General features: G+C 45.5%; 1 protein-coding gene across 4 annotated transcripts in view; it reads right to left on the reverse strand.

Annotated features, from left to right (window-relative positions):
- GREB1L (GREB1 like retinoic acid receptor coactivator) overlaps positions 1 to 22,220 on the reverse strand; it is a 316,336-nt gene that overhangs the window by 14,041 nt on the left and 280,075 nt on the right. For all 4 annotated transcript variants that reach the window (XM_003924788.4, XM_074383696.1, XM_074383697.1 and 1 more), the window contains 8 exons: positions 18,052 to 18,167; positions 17,118 to 17,362; positions 12,947 to 13,524; positions 12,614 to 12,716; positions 7,265 to 7,420; positions 6,849 to 6,988; positions 4,225 to 4,386; positions 3,912 to 4,116 (listed from right to left, as the gene is read on the reverse strand). In XM_003924788.4, the coding sequence (XP_003924837.1) occupies positions 3,912 to 4,116; positions 4,225 to 4,386; positions 6,849 to 6,988; positions 7,265 to 7,420; positions 12,614 to 12,716; positions 12,947 to 13,524; positions 17,118 to 17,362; positions 18,052 to 18,167 (1,705 nt within the window). The remainder of the gene's footprint in view (positions 1 to 3,911; positions 4,117 to 4,224; positions 4,387 to 6,848; positions 6,989 to 7,264; positions 7,421 to 12,613; positions 12,717 to 12,946; positions 13,525 to 17,117; positions 17,363 to 18,051; positions 18,168 to 22,220) is intronic.

A 22,220-nucleotide genomic window follows, 5' to 3' on the forward strand; every position in this document is an offset into this window, starting at 1 on the left:
TAATCTCAGCAGGTAGGAGGATCACTTGAGGCCAGCAGTTTGAGAACAGCCTGAGCAACACAGACCTGTGTTTCTACAAAACATTTAAAAATTAGCCAGACATGGTGGCACACGCTTTTAGTCCCAGCTACTCAGGATGCTGAGGTTGGAGGATTGCTTGAGCTCAGAACTTTGAGGCTACAGTGAGCTATTGTCATGCCACTGCACACTTAGCCTGGGTGACAGAGCAAGATCCTGTCTAAAAAAAATGGTGCTGGGAAAACCTGATAGTCACATGGAAGAGAATGAAGACCCTACACAAAATTAACTCAAAATGGATCAAAGACCTAGACATAAAAGCTAGAAATATAAATCATTTAAAAGAAAACATAGGGGAAGGCCTTGTGACCTTGAATTTGGCAGTGATTTCTTAACACATGATACCGAAAACAAAAGCTATGAAAAATAGACAAACTAGACTTCATCAAATAACAGAGTAAAAGGCAATCCAGCAATCCATGGAATGGGAGAAAATCCTTCTTTTTTTTTGAGATGGAGTTTCACTCTTGTTGCTTAGGCTGGAGTGCAATGGTACGATTTTGGCTTACCACAACCTCCATCTCCCGAGTTCAAGCAATTCTCCTCCCTCAGCCTCCTGAGTAGCTGGGGTTACAGGCATGTGCCACCATCCCTGGCTAATTCTGTATCTTTAACAGAGACAAGGTTTCTCCATGTTGGTCAGGCTGGTCTCAAACTCCTGACATCAGGTGTTCTGCCTGCCTCGGCCTCTTAAAATGCTGGGATTATAGGCATGAGCCACCACTGGAAGAAAATCTTTTCAAAGAGTATATCTGATAAAGGGTTAATACCCAGAATATATATTTTTTAAAACTGCTACAACTCAACAACAACAAAATAATTTAGTTGAAAAATCAACAAACAACTTTAGAGACAAGTCTTCAAAGAAGATATACAGATGGCTAACACACACACAAAGATGTTCAATTTTTTTTTTTTTTTTTTTTTGAGACGGAGTTTCGCCCTTGTTACCCAGGCTGGAGTGCAATGGCGCGATCTCGGCTCACCGCAACCTCCGCCTCCTGGGCTCAGGCAATTCTCCTGCCTCAGCCTCCTGAGTAATTGGGATTACAGGCACGTGCCACCATGCCCAGCTAATTTTTTGCACTTTTAGTAGAGACGGGGTTTCACCATGTTGACCAGGATGGTCTCGATATCTCGACCTCGTGATCCACCCGCCTCGGCCTCCCAAAGTGCTGGGATTACAGGCTTGAGCCACCGCGCCCGGCGCTGTTCAATATTATTAATCTTTAGGGGAATGTAAATCAAAATCACAATGCAAAACACCTCAAAAAAAAAAAAAGTGTTGGTGAGGATGTGAAGAAATTAGAATCCCTGTGCACTGTTAGTGGGAAGGTAAAATGCTGCAAGCCACTATGGAAAACAGTATGGTGATTCTTCAGAAAGAAAAATAGAATTACCGTATGATCCAGCAATCTAAGTTCTAGATATACGCCCAGAAGAGTTGAAAGAAGGGTCTCAGATATGTGTATACTTGTGTTCATAAAAGCATGATGCACAACAGCCACAAGGTAGGAGCAGCCCACGTGTCCACTGACAGATGAATGAACTATATGTAGCAGATACATGAAAGGGAATATTATTCAGCCTTTAAGAAGGAAGGGAATTCTAACACATGCTACAACATGGATGAACTTTGAGGACATGCTAAGTGCAATAAGCCAGTCAGTCACAAAAGGACAAATACTGTATTATTCCATTGATATGAGGCACTTAGAGACAGTAGAGTGGTGGTTGCTGGCTGCCGAGGGAAGGCAGAGAATGAGTTGTTGTTGAATGGGTATAGAGTTTCAGTTTCACAAGGTGAAAAGAGTTCTAGATATTGGTCTCACAACAATGAGAATGTACTTAACACTTCTGAATTTTTAACACTTTAGAAATCATTAAGGCAGTAATTTTTTTTTTTTTTTGAGACAATTTCGCTCTTCTCGCCCAGGCTAGAGTGCAGTAGCGCTATCCCGGCTTACTGCCACCTACACCTCACGGGTTCAAGTGATTCTCCTGTCTCAGCCTCTCAAGTAGCTGGGATTACAGGCATGCACCACCATGCCCAGCTAATTTTTTCTTTTAAATAGAGATGGGATATCACCATGTTGGCCAGGCTAGTCTCGAACTCCTGACCTCAGGTGATCCACCTGCCTCGGCCTCCCGAAGTGCTGGGATTACAGGCATAAGCCACTGCACTCAGCCAAGGCAGTAAATTTTATGTTGTGATTTTTACCAAAAATAAAAATAAGTTTGTATATTTCATTTGCATATGTGTGTTGGCTTCTTTCTCCCCAAATTATTGCAAAAATGGCAAAATTGTACTAAACAGTTTGGTCAGATCTAGGATGAGAAAACTTTCTCCTAAGGATCAGTCAGGCACACACAAGGTCATATTCATATAGCAAAAGACTTCAGTTAGTATGAGTTTAAGTGGTTTTGGGGAGGCTGAAGGAACAGAAACATACAGAAGCCTTATTAATTCACTTGATACAAAGTGATAAAATTATATTCAAAACAAAACCATTTTTTAAAATATTTTAAGCGTGGCCGGGTGTGGTGACTCACACCTGTTATCCTAGCACTTTGGGAGGCTGTGGCAGGCGGATCATGAGGTCAGGAGTTTGAGACCAGCCTGGCCAGCATGGTGAAACCCTGGCTCTACTAAAAATACAAAACTAGCACCTGGTGGTGCGCGCCTGTAGTCCCAACTACTTGGGAGGCTGAGGCAGGAGAATCTCTTGAACTAGGGAGGCGGAGGTTGCCGTGAGTTGAGATTGTGCCACTGCACTCCAGCCTGGGTGACAGAGCAAGACTCTGTCTCAAAAAAATAAATAAAGTATTTTAAGCCCATATTAAGGCTGTTTGAAGCTGAAGGACATGGAGAGGCATAGAAAGGAACAAGAAATGGAAAGATCTCAGACGGAAGGGAGAGAGATGAACAGAGAGGAAAAGGAAGAGGCAGAAGCTAAGTGGGGAGACAGTGGAGAAAGAGGAGAACGTGGAGAGAAGAAACGTGGGTTCAAGAAAACGACTCAGCTCTTACCTGCCCTCCAGTCCAACTCTAGGCTGGTGTTATTAATTCCCTTTAAAATGGGAGCAAGCAGTTCCTGACTTGGCACTGAAGCTGGACCCACAGAAGCAGATGGGCAAAACTGTAGAATTACAGCCCAAGAAGTGTCCACAAGGGCACAGCTCTAAATGGATTCAGTTAGAAATTTCCTGCCTGAGAAAGGAAAACTAAGGCTTTCTGACATCTCCAGTCCCCACTGCTCTGTCATACATACAACAAGCACTGGTCTCTTGAAAAATCTGCACACCGCTCTTAAAGGGGAAAAGCAGGAAGACTTCTTTGATGCAAATGTCTATGTCAGAGGCAGTAATGATGCTTTCAGCTCTCTGGTTGTACAGTAGCCCCTAGAACTTCCTATGTGCCTTAAAGGTAAGATGACCCAGGGGCTCCTCCCAATCTGGGTGAATCACTAACCCTGCCTCACAGTTACATTCCTGCTCCAGAGTGCTCAGCCCAGAAATATTTGCAGCCTACACAGGGAAGAATCCCAAATCCCAGAGTGCTCAGTACACCAGTAACTTCTTCCTTAATTACCAGTCCTCAGAGTTAATTCTGCAAAACTGCAGATAAGGGGAAAAAGAAAACTCAAATTCAAGGAAGAGTGGTGAGGAGGGCAGGACAATAAGGGGAAAAAGAAAACTCAAATTCAAGGAAGAGTGGTGAGGAGGGCAGGACAATTTCCAGAGGCAGGGGACTCTTTCGAAGTTTCACGGCAAGGGAATGGAGCTCAGTTTATCTTTGCAGCTCTTCTCCCCATCCCAGGGGGGTGCCTTACCCACGCCTGCATTATTGAACATGCCAGGAAGCACCAGCATGATGTGGTTGGGCCAGTACTTGCGGTACAGAGGCATCTCATATTCTTTGACCACCAGAAGGTGAAGGTGGTTGATGCCCTCCATGGCGTGGAAAAGGTTTAGGAGTCCGTGCTCGTGTCGACCGCTGGAAGGAGTGAAAATAGGGCTCTTGACTGCATTCAAATTCTGCCAAAAGGGGAAAAACAGACCACAAAGGGAAATTAAAGCCTGTAGATTGAGGATGCTTAGAGAACTAGGTCTGGGCTATCTGGTAGTCCAGATGCTCTCACCCACCTTGTCTGAAACCAGGGGCAGCCGCATGCTTTCCAGGTGCTTGCCCTGTTTGCTGAAGACAAAATGACTCTCTTTGGATTTCGGAATGATGAAATAGAGCTGAACCTCTTCTCCCAGCATAGAAGAAGAGAATGTGAAGGCATGAAGGGTGGAGTCAGACATCTACATTTGCAAAGAAGAAAGAGAGGAAATGTAAATAAGCCCACAGTTTCCAAACTTCCGGGTCACTCTTTCAGGTTCTTATTAAGAGAAGGAAACTAACACGAACTGGTAAATGCCACCAGACCAGGCTGTGAGCAGCAACGTCTAGAGGGTTGGTAAGGCAAACACTGCATCATTTAGGAGCTGCCACTGACAGGAGAGCCTGCCATCTTGCACCTACATAGCCTCAATGGGAGAAGTACTTGTTGCCTGGCACTGTCTGCAATCTTTATGCTCTCAGAGCCACAACTGCTCCATCTTATGCAGAGGTCAGATAAACCTGTGGGATGTCCTGCTCTATATGCATTCCCAAAGGTCTCTTGTTAATCAGGGGGAAACACTTCTGCTCTATGCGGGTCAGGTCAAATGAATATCAGCTTTCTAAATAAAATATCAGATTTGACATTAAAATGCCTCTCCAGCCCCATCTTTTCTGGCTACAGTGGATACCGAAGAGACGCAAACAATCATTTAGCTCAGAACTCTGGTTTCAGAAAAGAGACCATTTGACTCACTGAAGCCAAATATAAATCTAACCTCCTTTTAAAGTGCTGGAGAGTTCATGTGCTTTCAGTAACCTATCTCAGTGAATAATTATATAACAGGTCTTTTCGCACTTTCAATGTGGATACAATTTGCCTTAATGAAAGGATAACATCAATTTTCATCAGCAACTAGAATCCAAGTAAGTTCCCCAAAGATTTTAACCAAAATACTATATTTTATAGAAAAATAATATACTTCTCCCCTTAATTCTAGTTTATTCTGCCTCAGAAATGTGGGAATATACTACTTAGTACTGTAATCACACAGAAACTGTATGAATAGAGAGTTTCTAATATTTTCTAAAAACTTATAATCTGTAGACCAGGGGACTTGGGTCTTCTATGTTCTATAAAGATTTACGAGCTTATTTCAAAGCAGCCCTCCAAAAGTTTTCAATAACACCAAGAAAAGAAATGGGATATAAAAGGTAAATTGTATTAGAAGGGCAGAATGATTCAATTTTTTTTTTCAAGCATATTCCTTCTAGTACTCATTTGTATTTAGGGACGAGATGTGGGAAAAGGGTTACGACTTGGCCCTGAACAGCAGAAACAGGTTTAGGCGAGTCAGTATGGCCTTCAAGCAGCAAGAGTTGTTTCTGTGTGTTCAGAGCCAAGTCGTACAAATAAAGATGAACTGGGGTAAGTATTACTATCATTTGTTGCCTTTCCATCTTCTGTGCTTAAAGATGCACTAGAACAAAAGACGCCACATACTAAGAGGTACTGGCCCATGTTCTGCATTCCTATGTCTCAGTTCTCACTGCATAAAACAAACCGACTCCACTGGCCAAGCCACCCCCAGCAGGTGTGAGAATGTGACTAGGTTGATCAGCAGATTTGTTAGAATCACAGCTCAAAGGGCATACCCTGTGGATCTGAGATAATAGTGCCATTTTAGTCAGTGATCCAAAGGGAAGAGGGGAAACCCTTTTATCAAATATACTGTAATACATGGATTACAAATAAACATCTCAGGTACTTCCTAACCTAAACATGACACATATAACCATTTGATGAAGTAATTCAAGACACTAAAACTAAGCTGCCTTCCCTCCCTTCCACAATCCATATAAATCCAACATTCATTTAATTATTGTTTCATGCTTTTTTTTTTTTTTTTTTTTTGAGATGGAGTTTCACTCTTGTTACCCAGGCTGGAGTGCAACGGCGTGATCTCGGCTCACCACAACCTCCGCCTCCTGGGTTCAGCCAATTCTCCTGCCTCAGCCTCCTGAGTAGCTGGGATTACAGGCACGTGCCACCATGCCCAGCTAATGTTTTTGTATTTTCAGTAGAGACGGGGTTTCACCATGTTGACCAGGATGGTCTCGATCTCTTGACCTCGTGATCCACCCGCCTCGGCCTCCCAAAGTGCTGGGATTACAGGCTTGAGCCACCGCGCCCGGCCTGTGCATTTTTTTTTTTTTTTTTTTGAGAGAGAGAGTCTCACTCTGTCACCCAGGCTGGAGTGCAGTGGCGCGATCTCTCGGCTCACTGCAACCTCTGCCTCCTGGGTTCAAGTGATTTTCCTGCCTCAGCCTCCCAAGTAGCTGGGATTACAGGCGTGTGCCACTGTGCCCGGCTAATTTTTTGTATTTTTCGTAGAGACAGGGTTTCACCACGTTGGCCAGGATGATCACGAACTCCTGACTTCAGGTGATCCACCTGTCTTGGTCTCCCACAGTGCTGGGATTATGGGCGTGAGCCACTGCGCCTGGCCTTTATGCATTTTTGTCACTAATGAGTGGCTTCTTCTCATGAATAAACTATCCTTTACCTGTGGCCTGAAACTAGGGGCCTTATTTTTCATCCCTCCACCCCCACCTTACATACAAAATCCATAGTGGGTGACAGAGGGCGAGGGCGGGATGGTACCTGGGAGGCAGAGGTGAAGTCCATGTACTGGCGGCACTGTTCGCAGTGGTGAAAGGTGTTGTAGGCTGCATATTTGGTCAGCATTATGGACACAGTTTCTCGTTTCCTGGGCTCTTCAACTTTGGATTCCTTTATCACTTCTGTGGATAAAGGGGCAAAAAGCCATCCCATGAGATAAAATGTTTTCCCTATGCCTTGAAAGAAAAGTCCCCTTTTCCTCAAAAGGACTTTTCCATGCATTCTGTAATTTATGCCCTGAGAAACAGATATGAAAATTTACAAGTGTGCACATGTATACAAGCTAAAGAAAAGCGAGATGTAAGGTGCTTTCAAAGATGTCACTGCTCTGGGCCTCCTGCCCGGAGTTAGTGTCTCCTTGACCCGAAGAGGAGGTGAACTTGGCTGATTGCACTGACCTTGTTTGACTCCTGCCAGCTTCTCAGTATACACCAGGCTCATCAAACTGTACTTGGGGTCATGCACACTGACGTCAAAAGGCATTTTACTGAAACTCTCGATGTCAGGCCAGGGCTCTCCCTCTGACTGGCTCACTTCAGTGCTTTCACTATGATCTAGGACAAGAAGGAAGTGTGCAGAGCAGGTGACTGGCCTCTCTCTCCATGTGTCAGGGAGAATGGCTTGGTAGACAAAGGCATTTCTGAAAAATGAGCTTCCCTATCCCAGTGTAGGAGCCAGAATTGTTTACACCCATGCTGAGAGGAACATTTGCCCTCAACGGCTCCCAGCATTTGTCTCTGCAGACTCAATTTACAAACTTCCGCATCTGTAAAGATAACTGAGTCTTCACCATTCCAAATTTCCTTAAAAGTTTAATTTTGGGTGATCTTATTTCTGTCGAGATTTTTAGCTGTGGTGACACCCAAGAGATTTTAGGATGCACTGAGCAAGATTCCCAGTGTCTTCCGCACATTAGAATCAGCTGGGGAGCTGGTAAAAATTCCCACACTCAGGCCACACATCTCAGAAATAGTTCAGTCAGAATGTCAGACTGCCTAGGAAGCAGTTATATTGCTTAAGGCTCCTCAGGGTGTTGCAATATGCAGTCACGGTTGAGACTGAGTAGACCTGGGTGTGAATCCTGGCTCTGCCCTTACAACATCACACCTTCAGGCACCATACTTAACCCTGAGTCCCCAGATTATTGTAAGCATTAGAGATAGTTTTATTTTTTCTGGGTTTAAGACAGGGTCTTGCTGTGTAACCCAGGCCAGAGTACAGTGGCATAGTCAAAGCTCACTGCAGCCTCAACCACCTGGGATCAAATGATCCACCCAGCCTCCTGAATAGCTGGGACTACAAGCATGTGCTACCAAGCCCAGATAATGTTTGTATAAAAACGGGGTCTTGCCGGGCGCGGTGGCTCAAGCCTGTAATCCCAGTACTTTGGGAGGCCAAGGCGGGTGGATCACGAGGTCAAGAGATCGAGACCATCCTGGTCAACATGGTGAAACCCCGTCTCTACTAAAAATACAAAAAATTAGCTGGGCATGGTGGCGCGTGCCTGTAATCCCAGCTACTCAGGAGGCTGAGGCAGGAGAATTGCCTGAACCCAGCAGGCGGAGGTTGCGGTGAGCCAAGATTGCGCCATTTGCACTCCAGCCTGGGTAACAAGAGCGAAACTCTGTCTCAAAAAAAAAAAAAAAAAAAAAAAAGACAGGGTCTTTACTATATTGCCTAGGCTGGTCTTGAACTCCTGGGTTCCAGTGATCCTCCCACCTCAACTTCCCAAAGTGCCGGGATTACAAGTGTGAGCCACCATGCCAGACTTTTTTTTTTTTTTGGAGACAGGGTCTTACTTTGTCACTCAGGCTGGAATGCAATGATACAATTTAAGCTCACTATAACCTTGAACTCCTGGGCTCAAGGAATCCTCCCACTGCAGCTTCCTGAGTAGCTAGGATTACAGGCATGTACCACCACACCTGGCTAAAGTTTTAAATTTTTTTTGTAGAGATGAGGTCTCCCTGCTGTCCAACCTGGTCTTGAACTTCTGACCTCAAGCGATCCTCCCACCTTGGACTCCCAAAGTGTAGGGTTTACAGATGTGAGCCACCCTGCCCAGTCAGAGATGGTACATTTAAAGTGCCAAGACAGGCTGGACACAGTGGCTCACGCCTGTAATCTCGGCACTTTGGGAGGCCTGGGTGGGTACATCACTTGAGGTCAGAATTTGAGACCAGCCTGGCCAACACGGTGGAATCCCGTCCTTACTAACAATACCAAAATTAGCTGAACGTGGTGGTGTGTGCCTGTAATCCCAGCTACTTGGGAGGCTGAGGCAGGAGAATCACTTGAACCCAGGAGGCGGAGGTTGCAGTGAGCCGAGATCACATCACTGCACTCCAGCCTGGGTGGCAAAGTGAGACACCATCTCAAAAATGAAAATAAAAATAAAGTGAAAAGAAAAAAAATTATATATATAAAGTGCCATCTTTTGTTTTTAATTTTTACTCCATCTCAAAAATGAAAATAAAAATAAACTGCACTCCAGCCTGGGTGGCACAGTGAGACTCCATCTCAAAAATAAAAATAAAGTGCCAAGACAGTCACAGGCACAGAGCTGGTGTCTAACAGATTATACTTTTTATTATTGGCCAGGCACAGTGGCTCACACCTGTAATCCCAGCACTTTGGGAGGCCAAGGCAGGTGGATCACATGAGATCAGGAGTTCGAGACCAGCCTGGCCAACATTGTGAAACCCTGTCTCTACTAAAAATACAAAAATTAGCTGGGCATGATGGCAGGCTCCTGTCTCTAAGCTACACAGGAGGCTGAGGCAGAGAATTGCTTGAGTCCAGGAGGTAGAGTACATATCTGTGTGTGTGTGTGTGTGTGCGTGTGCGTGTGTGTGTAATAAAATTGAATAAGATCAAAAAGTAGCTTAAGACAATTTTTGAAGGGAGAAACTTTTCAAAAAAGCCTAAAGATTGGAAGTACAGCTATATCTTTTTAACACATACCATTTATTTTTATATCCCTGAACTAAAGTGTGCACATTATTTAAAATTTATAAGCCTAGTCTAGTTTTTAAAAAGGTGTCATTGTGCCTCTTGAGAGCACCATTGCATTAACCTGCCCTAAAATGAGGGAGAAGGAAGAAAGCCAAACCAACAGTGTTTCTCACTGCAAAGTCAGGTTCTCCCAGCAAACGAGCTGTAACAGACTCACAGCTCACTGGCACAGAGTAAGGGTCAAGATCGTTGTAGCATGAGCTGAGGAAAAAAATAAAAGACATCACTCTGTTGTGGTGCCAGGGAGCTTGGTGGGAAAGCTGGCAGGAAGGGCAGGCCCCGACTCCCAGTCTGATTCACTCTGGCTTTGCCCTTCTGGCTCAGCTCTTTCCAGGGGCACTGGAGTGTTTTCAGGCAAAGCTGGTGGGCCTGACAATCTGGTGCAGTTCGCTGGGGAAAAAAGCAAGGACATGTAGATAGGAAGATGAGATCATGTGTAAAATCATGGATGTGGACTGATGAGAAATGGAAACAGGCCTGAAGCCATAATAAAGTGGTTAAATACGGCCAATTTTACCTACTCTTGCTCTGCACTAAACTAATCTCTTGGGCTGGTCATGGAACAGGCCCAAGTACTTAGGTAAAACAAGTGAGGTGAAATCTCCAAGAGCGAATTTGATAGAAGATGCTGAGGGCTTTCCCTATTCCAGACTTATCCTTTGAGAAGCTTGAGAAGAACTTCTACCTAGTTGCCTCTACTTCCTCCCCACAGTTCCCTGCTAGCACAGTCAAACTGTTCTGAGATGTGAAGCCACAGTTTTGAGGCACACTGGTTTTTTGTTTTTTTTTGTGTGTTTTTTTTTTTGACACAGAGTCTTGCTGTGTCGCCCAGGCTGGAGTGCAATCTCGGCTCACTGCAAACTCTGCCTCCTGGATTCAAATGATTCTCCTGCCTCAGCCCCCTGAGTAGCTGGGACTACAGGCACCCACCATCACACCTGGCTAATTTTTGTGTTTTTAGAAGAGACAGGGTTTCACCATGTTGGCTGGGATGGTCTCAAACTCCTAACCTCAGGTGGTCTGCCTGCCTTGGCCTCCCAAAGTGTTGGGATTACAGGTGTGAGCCACCATGCCCAGCTGAACCACACTGTTTTTAGCTGCAGAGTGGAATCATCTCCCTGGTGCCAGGTGGGGAAGACACCTGGAATGGTCTTGGTGTGCCTGCTGGTTCCCACAGCCCTATTGACACCTGCCCCTCCGTCTTTTTTTTTTTTTTTGGAGACAGAATCTTCCTCTGTCACCCAGGCTGGAGTGCAATGGCATGATCTCGGCTCACTGCAACCTCCGCCTCCTGGGTTCAAGTGAGTCTCCTGCCTCAGCCTCCTGTGTAGCTGGGGTTACAGGCACCCACCACCACATCTGGCTAATTTTTGTATTTTTAGCAGAGATGGGGTTTCACAATGTTGGCCACGCTGGTCTTGAACTCCTGACCTCAGGTGATCCACCTGCCTCAGCCTCCCAAAGTGCTGGGATTACAGGCGTGAGCCACCATGCCCTGCTGCCCCTGTGTCTTAATGCAGATGGGAAGAGGTTTTGTTCGTGATGTCAGCATTGAGTTATACACATTGAAGTTTTCATCTCACTATAGTAATCCAGTGCCTTCATTCAGAGCCTATGGGTAAAATATAAGACATACTCTGACTAATGGACAAAGGACTGGTATGCAGAATATAAAAATGCCCTGGATCCTTAAGCAGTTGAATACTACAACTTGAATTTTACAATAGTTAACCATCTAGGCAACTGATCTACCTAAAAAGCCTTTATAAAACACCTTTTTTGCAGCCATAAAAAAGAATGACTTCATGTCCTTTGCAGGGACACAGATGAAGCTGGAAGCCATCATTCTCAGTAAACTAACACAGGAACAGAAAACCAAACACTGCACCTTCTCACTCATAAGTGGGAGTTAAACAATGAGAACACATGGACACAGGGAGGGGAACATCACACACCAGGGCCTATCGGCAGTGGGGGGGTATAGGGAGGGAGAACATTAGGACAAATACTTAATGCATGCAGGGCTTAAAACCTAGATGACGGGTTGATAGGTGCAGCAAACCACCATGGCAGATGTATACTTATGAAACTCGCACGTTCAGAACATGTATCCCCAGGATTTAAATTAAAAACAAACAAACTAAACAAAACACCTTTTTGCCCAGCACCTTGCTGGACATTGTAGAGAGGAGGCCAAAAGTAGAATATACCATCCCCAACTCCAATGAGCTAAAAAAGGCTACAGTTTATTCAAAACTATTTGCCAGGCACATTATCTTTTTTTTCTTTCCTTCTTTCTTTTATTTTTTTGAGACAAGGTCTCTCTCCGTCACCTAGGATGGAGTGTAGTGGCATGATCTCGGCTAACTGCGACTTGCCTCCTGGGTTCAAGTGATTCTTCTGCCTCAGCCTCCGAGTAGCTGAAATTACAGGTGTGCATCACCATGTGCGGCTGATTTTTTTATTTTTAGTAGAGACAGGATTTCACCTTGTTGCCCAGGCTGGTCTCTAATTCCCAACCTCAGGTGATCCGCCCGTCTTGGCCTCCCAAAGTGATGAGATTGCAGGTGTGAGTCACTGTGCCCGGCCTTGGGCACATTATCTTTAGCCTCCCAATAACTCTGCAGGTTAGGTACTGTAGAAATCCCAGAAGCCAAAAGCAAGTTCCCAGGATTTGCAGTTCAGTGTCTTTGTATCTTGCCCCTCTGCCCACGCCTGGCCTCAGCACTCACCAGTGTTGATCTCCTCCTCATCATAGACATCCACCTCCAGGAGCCTGATGAGCATGCGGAAGAGGATCCTGAGGAACTGTAAATAGGAGCCCGTCTTTCCCACCTGATGGAAAGATTTTTAATTAGGGAGGAATGGAGGCAGGAAAGAGAGGGGAAGAAAAGAGAAAAGAGATTTCACACATTGTCTCTCCAGTGTCTCTTGCCTGAGAGGCCTAAATGAAGTCCTCATTGATTTGTCACACCCGCTCCACCCCCATGAGGTTCTCTGGCTTCTTTCTTTCTTGGAGAAGACTTGCCAACCTCAACCTAAGAAAGGGCCCAGCCTGACCCTACCTTAGGGGGCCCAGTCAGCAGCAGCCGCCGGGGGTGGAAGGTTCGGGTGCCAGAGGCCGGGTCCGGCTGGTTGCTGTAGTCAGCATGGTGCTGCCGGGCCGAGGTCCACTGCCTGTAGTAGAGGGACTGCTCCTCGCTGCTCATGTCCCTGTTCAGGAATGGCCGCAGGGAGCTCACCCAGGCCACGTCAGCATGAGGCAGCAGGGATGAGGAGGATGGCAGCTTGCCACTCTTCTGGGAGCCCAGGAGGCTGTAGGCTGCTTTGGATAGGATCACCACTGGTGGCAGGGCTGTGTGAGGGCCCTGATAGCCTCTGATGGGCTGTCCTGGCCATGGGAGGGTCCTGGGTCCTGAGGAGGATGAAGACGGCTTGGAGATGGTGCTGCTTGCCATCTGGGGGCCCAAGGAATCACACTCTTGCTTCAGAGTCTCCCTGGCTCCAGTTCCAGGTGTGCTGGCAGAGACCCCTTCATCCATCCCCAGACTGGTGGCTGGGCTCTGGAAGCTGGGGGTCAGGGACTGCTTCTTGGACTTGTCAGCTGTGCTGGAAGAGCTCACTCCATTCTCCATGATGGAACCTGAGAGAGGACAGACATAACCCACCCCACAGCAGCCCTGTTACTGATCTAAGGTGTGCTCTCCCAGGCTGCTGGCAGCTTTGAGAAGGAGGCAAAGACCAGGAAAGCAGCGGAGACTGGGCTCAGCTCTGCGGCTGCAGACCCTGAGCAAAAAATCTTCCCTTTGCTGCTTCTCCACGCTGCTCCATGTTGCTCCCTTGCCCTGACTTCTCAGTGGGTTTGGCGAATGGGAGCCACCAGCAGGAGATGGGTGCTTCTTCCTTGGCTTCCCCTGCATGGTCACCAGGGGTGGGCCACCTTTCTCTACTGTGGACTTCGGCTCAGGTCTGGAGAGGTGCTCCCATTCCTCTCTGTGTCAGGCCCACAGTGGCCAAGGCTCCCTGGGATTAACCACCCCCAGCACACCACACCTCTTGCTCCTTTTCCAAGTTCTGTCCACATCGTAGTAAACAGTCCCTCTACTAAACGCTCCTCAAATGACCTGGTTTGGGTATGCCCTCCAATTCCTTCTAGGACCCCCACCAACACAGTCTTCACATTCAAGTCCTGCCCTGGGGGCACTTCTTGGGGCTTCCTTCTGGGGACTGAGGGCCTCACGCCTCTGGCTTCAGATCAGCTCCCCAGACTGCAACCCCTTCCATGGACTCCCAAGCCAGGGTGGGGGATGCCTTTGCATGAAGTGGGGTGGCAGGCGTACGCGATGCCAAAGGAGGTAGCTTTTCCCTAAAGTAGCCACACACATTTGGCCAGTTTCTTTCAAGTGTGTTTTTCCTCCGAATAGACCAGCCACTCTTTGGTTTGAAGACAAACCAAAAGCTCATTATATTCAGGACTAAAGGCCTCTCTGAGCTCAGCTTGCTGCTGCCAGACATGAAAGTTGAATCCCCACCTTGGGAGATCCTGAATGAACAGCCATCAATGAGAGATGATTAAAATTCAGCCCCTCTACTCGCTCAGCTGCCAGTGTCTCTCCACCTTGGGGGAAAGCGTGCCTTCCCCACCACAGTGCTATGCATTCTGGCCAGTGAACCTTCCCCATCATCCTCCAAGTCAGCCATGGCTGGGGTCCCTGTGCTCCATGGCCTGTAGGGAGGGACACAGTAGCCAAGGACAAACAACCTTTGTGAGTTCAGCAGCACAAGGCCAAGGATGTGCTCACTTTGTGGGGGCAGCTCCTCAATTGAGGGCAAGGAAGGAGTGAGATGGAAGAACCACAGGAAGGAAGACAAGCTACCCTTCTCTTCATGCTGGTATCCAGAAGTTTCCGATGTTATCTCCCTGCCTCCCTTCTGTTAACCTTTACTATCTTTCAAACCCCTTGACTCTATTCTGAAACTGCTGACAGAGAAAACTGGAGAGCCTGTTGTCGGGGGGTTGAGGTCCACATGGTCAGCCCTAGCCCCCGGCAGGAGGAGTAGCCCTGTGCACGGGAGCAGGGCAGCTCTAGTTCCTCCAGACTGAGGGTCACTATCAACAGCAAACCCCACAGACCCTCCTCTTCCGTCCTGCACAGAGCCATCCAGAAGCTGCTGCTGGAATGGACAGGAAGACCAGTGCTGTTTTTGGACAAAATTATGGTGTGTTCTCATGTATGCGTCAGAGTGACGGGAGGATCTCAACGATAGTTCAAAAAAAGCATGAGAGGCGGGTGTGTTGGCTCACGCCTGTAATCTCAGCACTTTGGGAGGCCGAGGCGGTTGGATCACCTGAGGTTAGGAGTTTGTGAGACCAGCCTGGCCAACATGGTGAAACCCGTCTCTAATAAAAATACAGAAGTTAGCTAGCTAGGCATGATGGTGGGCACCTGTAATCCACTCGGAAGGCTGAGGTAGAAGAATCTCTTGAACCCGGGAGGCAGAACTTGCAGTGAGCCAAGACGGCACCAATGTACTCTAGTTGGCCTACAAGCGCAAAACTCCGTCTTGAAAAAAAAGGGTGAGGGGAGAAGGAGGGGCATGCCACCCCAATGTTAAGGGTGGTTACCTCTGGAAGTGGGAGTGTATTTCATTTTTAATGAACTGCAATTTCCACCTCCCGGATTCAAGCGATTCTCCTGCCTTAGTCTCCAGAGTAGCTGGGATTACAGGTGTGAGCCACCACGCCTGGCTAATTTTTTGTATTTTTAGTAGAGATGGGGTTTCGCCATGTTGACCAGGCTGGTCTTGAGCTCCTGATCTCAGGTGATCCACCCGCCTCGGCCTCCCAAAGTGCTGGGATTACAGGTATGAGCCACTGTGCCCAGACGACATTCTCCATGTTTTCTGCATTAAGCTTTATTACTTTCATAATCAGAAAAAATGGAAATAGTAATGCATTTGCTGTAATGCAATTTATCAGAAGAAAAGCCATGCCAGGCACTGCCATAGATCTGCAGTAATGCTGCAAGGCAGGGGCTGGCAGGATGCAGGGTGGGTCTTCACTATGGATAGTGGCTCCAGAGGAGCCTTCGGCATACAATGCTTGTTGTTAACCATTTAGAAATGCCATTGATTGATTCATTCAAGCAAACATTTTGTGCCAGGTACTGAGCCACTTAGCACAAACTTACAGCTTCAGGACCTGGAAGAAAAACAGGGCCTTGGCCAGGCGCAGTGGCTCACGCCTATAACCCCAGCACTTTGGGAGGCCGAGGTGGGCAGATCACAAGGTCAGGAGTTCGAGACCAGCCTGACCAACATGGTGAAACTCCGTCTCTACTAAAAATACAAAAATTAGCCAGACTTGGTGGCTCACATCTGTAATCCCAGCTACTCAGGAGGCTGAGGCAGGAGAATCACTTGAACCTAGGAGGCGGAGGCTGCAGTGAGCTGAGATCACGCCATTGCACTCCAGCCTGGATGACAGTGACCCAGTCTCAAAAAAAGAAATTCTCTGAATGGGTGATAAAAATTAAAATAAATAGGCTGGGCGCGGTGGCTCAAGCCTGTAATCCCAGCACTTTGGGAGGCTGAGGCGGGTGGATCATGAGGTCAAGAGATCGAGACCATCCTGGTCAACATGGTGAAACCCCGTCTCTACTAAAGATACAAAAAATTAGCTGGGCATGGTGGCACGTGCCTGTAATCCCAGCTACTCAGTAGGCTGAGGCAGGAGAATTGCTTGAACCCAGGAGGCAGAGGTTGCGGTGAGCCAAGATCGCGCCATTGCACTCCAGCCTGGGTAACAAGAGTGAAACTCCGTCTCAAAAAAAAAAAAAAAAAATTAAAATAAATAAAAAATAAAAATAATTTTAAAAAAGGAAAGAGAAAAGAAAAACAAGGCCTTTGTGCAAATATGGGATGCATAATAACCATTAGAAGATTAAGGGTAGAAAAGAAGAGGGAAAATGGTACAGGTTGGGGTTGATAAAATTGTTTTTGGCCTATTACCAAGCTCTTCCTTAAATGTTTACCCAGAGAAGTATTTTCTGGCTGTTCAATAGTCATGTTTTTCAAGCATCTCCCCTGTGGAGCTGGGTCTGGAGAGGATGCCAGAGTCCCTGAAGCCTCCTCTGAAGGCTGTCGGGGTGTCAGTAAATGCCTCTGCCTTCCACATTCCTGCACACCTCCTGACTCATGTCTCTCACTCCATGAAAGAGAAAAGAAAGTACTGACCCGACGTCCCTGTGACAGCGCTGCTATTGCTCTGGGGCCGCTCCAGGTCGATGAGCAGCTCATCAGAGTCATTTTCGCTGACAGCAGCTCTCTCCTGCTCCTTCCCGCTGAGGTCCAGGGCAACAGTGGGTCCCCGAATGACCTCTTTTGAGACATAGCAGCATGCCAGACCCACCTCCTGCTCCAAGGCCGTGCGAGTTAAATAGCTTGAGTCAATTAACCGGAGGTCACAGTACTTCAAAGACCTGAACAAAAGTAATTGTGTTGTTGGTGAGTCCATCTGGCCAGGCACGCAGTGTGTATGTGTGCCTAGTGAACTGGATGCAACACGCAGCAGTGAAAATCCTAGGTTTCGGTGCCAGGTGAGCACTGACTGAAACCTCAGCTCTGCCATCCCCCAGCTATTATGACCATTCTCTGTGCTTCATTTTCTTCAAGTATGAAGAGTGGATAGTAATGCCAGAGTCCTATGGTTGTTGTAAAGACTGAATACACGTAAGGCATTTAGGGCACTACTTGACATGCCCAGTAAGCATTCAACTAATGCTTTCACTGTGGTTGTCGTTGCCCTCCAGTCTATGGTGTCTAGGTCCTTGAGAGGGGTGGGAATAGCAGATTAACAAAGACAAAGCACTGTGTGTGTGTGTGTGTGTGTGTGTGTGTGTGTGTACATAAATCCTGCTTTTCCTCCCTGCCTCTCTGATACTTCTCAAATGTGGCTATCTCCCATTCCCAAAATTGCTGGGTGCTCTCTGGAAAGTTAAAAAATAAAAGAAAGGAAGGCTGTATGGCTGTATTTCTTATATTCCTGCATAAAACAATCCTCTTCTCATTTCCTGCCCAGCAAAGGAAATGATTGGGTCATCAGCCAAATTTTCATCATCAGTTCAGCTGGGCAACTAATGAAAAATGGAATTAACTATTGAAACTGTACCTGGGAAAGCTTTCTCCAAGAGGATCTTTGCCAGTTAATATCACAATACAAGGTAGACCGTCTAAATCTTGGTATGTCCGAGGGATCCACTCTTCTGGTTCATTTCCTCTCCAAGTCTATAGAAAGAGACCCGTACGTTAAAATTAAAACTCGTCATTTAAATTTCCACTTTTTTTTTTTTGCAGGTTTCTAAGTCTAGATTTTGGACACACTGTGCTTTCAAATTACTTCCACTTAGTGTTTATATATGAGTATGTACGTATATTTTAATTGCTACTACACAGCATATACAAGGCACTTCTGTAGGAACTGTAGTTTTTTTGTTTGTTTGTTTTTTACAGAAGGTCTGTAGTTTTTTTTTTTGTTTTTAATCTCAGTAGGATAAAATGGGAGATGCTGGTATACCTCATGCATTAGTAACACAAGCCAAAAACATATACAGTGTGAAATATCCCACTAGTGATGGAAAGTTTACAGAAGTCCTGGCTAGACTACCTGCATCAAGGCACTTAAATATACTTTCTTTACATATTGGACACATTTTTGGGATTAGAAGACTGAAAGAGTTTTAGTTGTGAATGACTCAGAAAAGAATCTCAGATCTCCATTAAAACAGACATTCACCAAGAAAATAATGAAAACAACGAATTACTCTTGATAGTTATTTTCCCTCCTTTTTGCTTTACTGACTTTTAAAATAACTAACAAGCAATTATTGGCTTAGGGCCTCAAAACAGTCTCTCTCAAGAAGATTAAAAATATATCCAGACCTGATTGAGAAAACAACAACAACAAAACAAAACTGCCCCTTATTTGGAAGAGTAATGTTATGTGCCCATGGTTTCTCAAATAATCTATTAAGTTATCAATTTCTCATATATATTAAGACACATATATAAACACACATATCTTCAATAAATGGAACATCAATCTTGAAAACATGAATGTATCAATGAAAAGAAAAGTAATCCCACCAATCTGAAAAAATACTCAAAAGTAAAATGATTGGTTTGAGGCCCAGGTGATGTCGACACTGTTCTCAGAACACAAGGACCAGGTCCAACTGGCCACTTTCTCCTACTGGAGAAGCCAGTGAAAGCCACCATTTCTTGCCTGGACTTTTGCAATGGCATCCTCAAAATAATGATGTAACTAGTGTAAACAGAGCTGCTGGGATGTTCGAACAGGATGGAGTCCATGGCAGCTCAGCAAGGCCTCTGCAGGCAGATTATGTCACCAGATTCCCTCCTTGCTGGGCAGGACATCTCTGAAAAAAGGCAGCAGCCCATCAGGGACTTAAAAATAATGCCCCCACCTTCCTGGGAAATAGCACCTGGGAAAAGGAGCAGTTGTGGGTATAGCTTCAGCAGATTTAAACATCCCTGCCCAGCAGCTCTGAAGAGAGCAGTGGATCTCCCATCACAGTGTTCAAATTCTGAAAAGGGACAGACTGCCTCTTCAAGTGGCTCCCTGACCCCCATGTATCCTGACTGGAAGACACTTCACAGAGCAGCGTTCTGGCTGGCATCTGACAGGTACCCTTCTGGGATGAAGCTATCAGAGGAAGAAATGGCAGCAATCTTTGCTGTTCTGCAGCCCCTGCTGGTGATTCCCAGGCAAGCAGGGTCTAGTGTGGACCTCCAGCAGCAGCAGACCTGCAGCAGAGTGGCCTAACTGTTTGAAGGAAAACTAATAAACAGAAATAGTTTCAACATCAACAGAAAGGATGTCCACTCAGAGACCCCATACAAAGGTCACCAACCTCAAAGACCAAAGGTAGACAAATCCAAGCAGATGGGAAGAAACCAGCACAAAAAGGCTGAAAATTCCAAAAACCAGAATGCCTGTTCTCCAAGGGATCACAACTGCTTGCCAGCAAGGGAATAAAACTGGATGGAGAATGAGCTTGACGAACCAACAGAAGCAGGCTTCAGAAGGTGGGTTATAACAAACTTCTCCGAGCTAAACGTACATATTCTAACCCCATGCAAGGAAGCTAAGAACCTTGAAAAAAGGTTAGACAAAATGATAAATAGAATTACCAGTTTAGAGAAGAACATAAATGACCTGATGAAGCTGACAAACATGAGAACTTCGTGAAGCATACGCAAGTTTCAATAGACATATTAATCAAGTAGAAGAAAGAATATCAGAGATTGAAGATCAACTCAATGAAATAAAGCCAGAAGACAAAATTAAAGAAAAAAGAGTGAAAAGACATCAACAAAGCCTCCAAGAAATATGAGATTACATGAAAATACCAAATTTACGTTTGATTGGTGTACCCAAAAATGACAGGGAGAATGAAACCAAGCCGGAAAACACTCTTCGGGATATTATCCAGGAGAACTTCCCCAAACTAGCAAGGCAGGCCAATATTCAAATTCAGGAAATACAGAGAACACCACAAAGATACTCCTTGAGAAGAGCAACCCCAAGACACATAATCACCAGATTCACCAGGGTTGAAATGAAGGAAAAAATGCTAAGGGCAGCCAGAGAGAAAGGCTGGGTTACCCACAAAGGGAAGCCCATCAGACTAACAGCATATCTTTCTGCAGAAACCTTATAAGCCAGAAGAGAGTGGGGGGCAATATTCAACATCCTTAAAGAAAAGAATTTTCAACCCAGAATTAAATATCCAGCCAAACTAAGCCTCATAAGTAAAGGAAAATAAAATCCTTTGTGGACAAGCAACTGCTGAGAGATTTTGTCACCACCAGGCCTGCCTTATAAGAGCTCCTGAAGGAAGCACTAAACACAGAAAAGAACAACTAGTATCAGCCACTGAAAAAACATACCAAATTGTAAAGATCATCCATGCTAGAAAGAAACTGCATAAACTAACAGGCAAAATAACCAACTAGCATCATACTGGCTGGATCAAATTCACACATAACAATATTAACCTTAAATGTAAATGGGCTAAATGCCCCAATCAAAAGACACAGACTGGCAAATTGGATAAAAAGTCAAAACCCACTGGTGTGTTGTATCCAGGAAACCCATCTCACATGCAGGGATACATACAGGCTCAAAATAAAGGGATGGAGGAATATTAACCAAGCAAATGGAAAGCCAAAAAAGCAGAGATTGCAATCCTGATTTCTGTTAAAACAGACTTTAAACCAACAAAGATCAAAAGAGACAAAGAAGGATATCACATAATGGTAAAGGGATCAATGCAACGAGAAGAGCTAACTATCCTAAATATATATGCACTAATACAGGAGCACCCAGATTCATAAAGCAAGTTGTTAGAGACCTACAAAGATACTTAGACTCCCACACAATAATAGTGGGAAACTTTAACACCCCACTGTCAATATTACACAGATCAACGAGACAGAAAATTAACAAGGATATCCAGGACTTGAATTCAGTTCTGGACCAACTGGACCTAAGAGACATCTACAGAACTCTCCACCCCAAATCAACAGAATATACATTCTTCTCAGCACCACATCATACTTATTCTAAAATTGACCACCTAATTGGAAGTAAAACACTCCTCAGCAAATGCAAAAGAAGAGAAATCATAACAAAAAGTCTCTCAGACCACAGTGCAATCAAATTAGAACTCAGAATTAAGAAACTCACTCAAAACCACACAATTACATGAAAACTGAACAACCTGCGCCTGAATGACTACTGGGTAAATAATGAAATGAAGGCAGAAATAAAGATGTTCTTTGAAGCCAATGAGAATGAAGATACAACGTACCAGAATCTCTGGGACACAATTAAAGCAGTGTCTAGAGGGAATTTTTTTTTTCTTCTGCATATCATACAATCAATGCTTCAAAATAGAGGGAAATTTATAGCACTAAATGACCACAAGAGAAAGCAGGATTGATCTAAAACTGACACCCTAACAACACAATTAAAAGAAGTAGAGGGGCCGGGCGTGGTGGCTCACACCTGTAATCCCAGCACTTTGGGAGGCCGAGGTGGGTGGATCACGAAGTCAAGAGATCGAGACCATCCTGGTCAACACAGTGAAACCCTGCCTCTACTGAAAAAAAAAAAAAAAAAATACAAAAAATTAGCTGGACATGGTGGCGCGTGCCTGTAATCCCAGCTACTCAGGAGGCTGAGGCAGGAGAATTGGCTGAACCCAGGAGGCAGAGGTTGCAGTGAGCCGAGATCGCGCCATTGCACTCCAGCCT

The sequence above is a fragment of the Saimiri boliviensis genome, chromosome 13 (genome assembly GCF_048565385.1).
Source record: "Saimiri boliviensis isolate mSaiBol1 chromosome 13, mSaiBol1.pri, whole genome shotgun sequence".
Classification (NCBI taxonomy): domain Eukaryota; kingdom Metazoa; phylum Chordata; class Mammalia; order Primates; family Cebidae; genus Saimiri; species Saimiri boliviensis.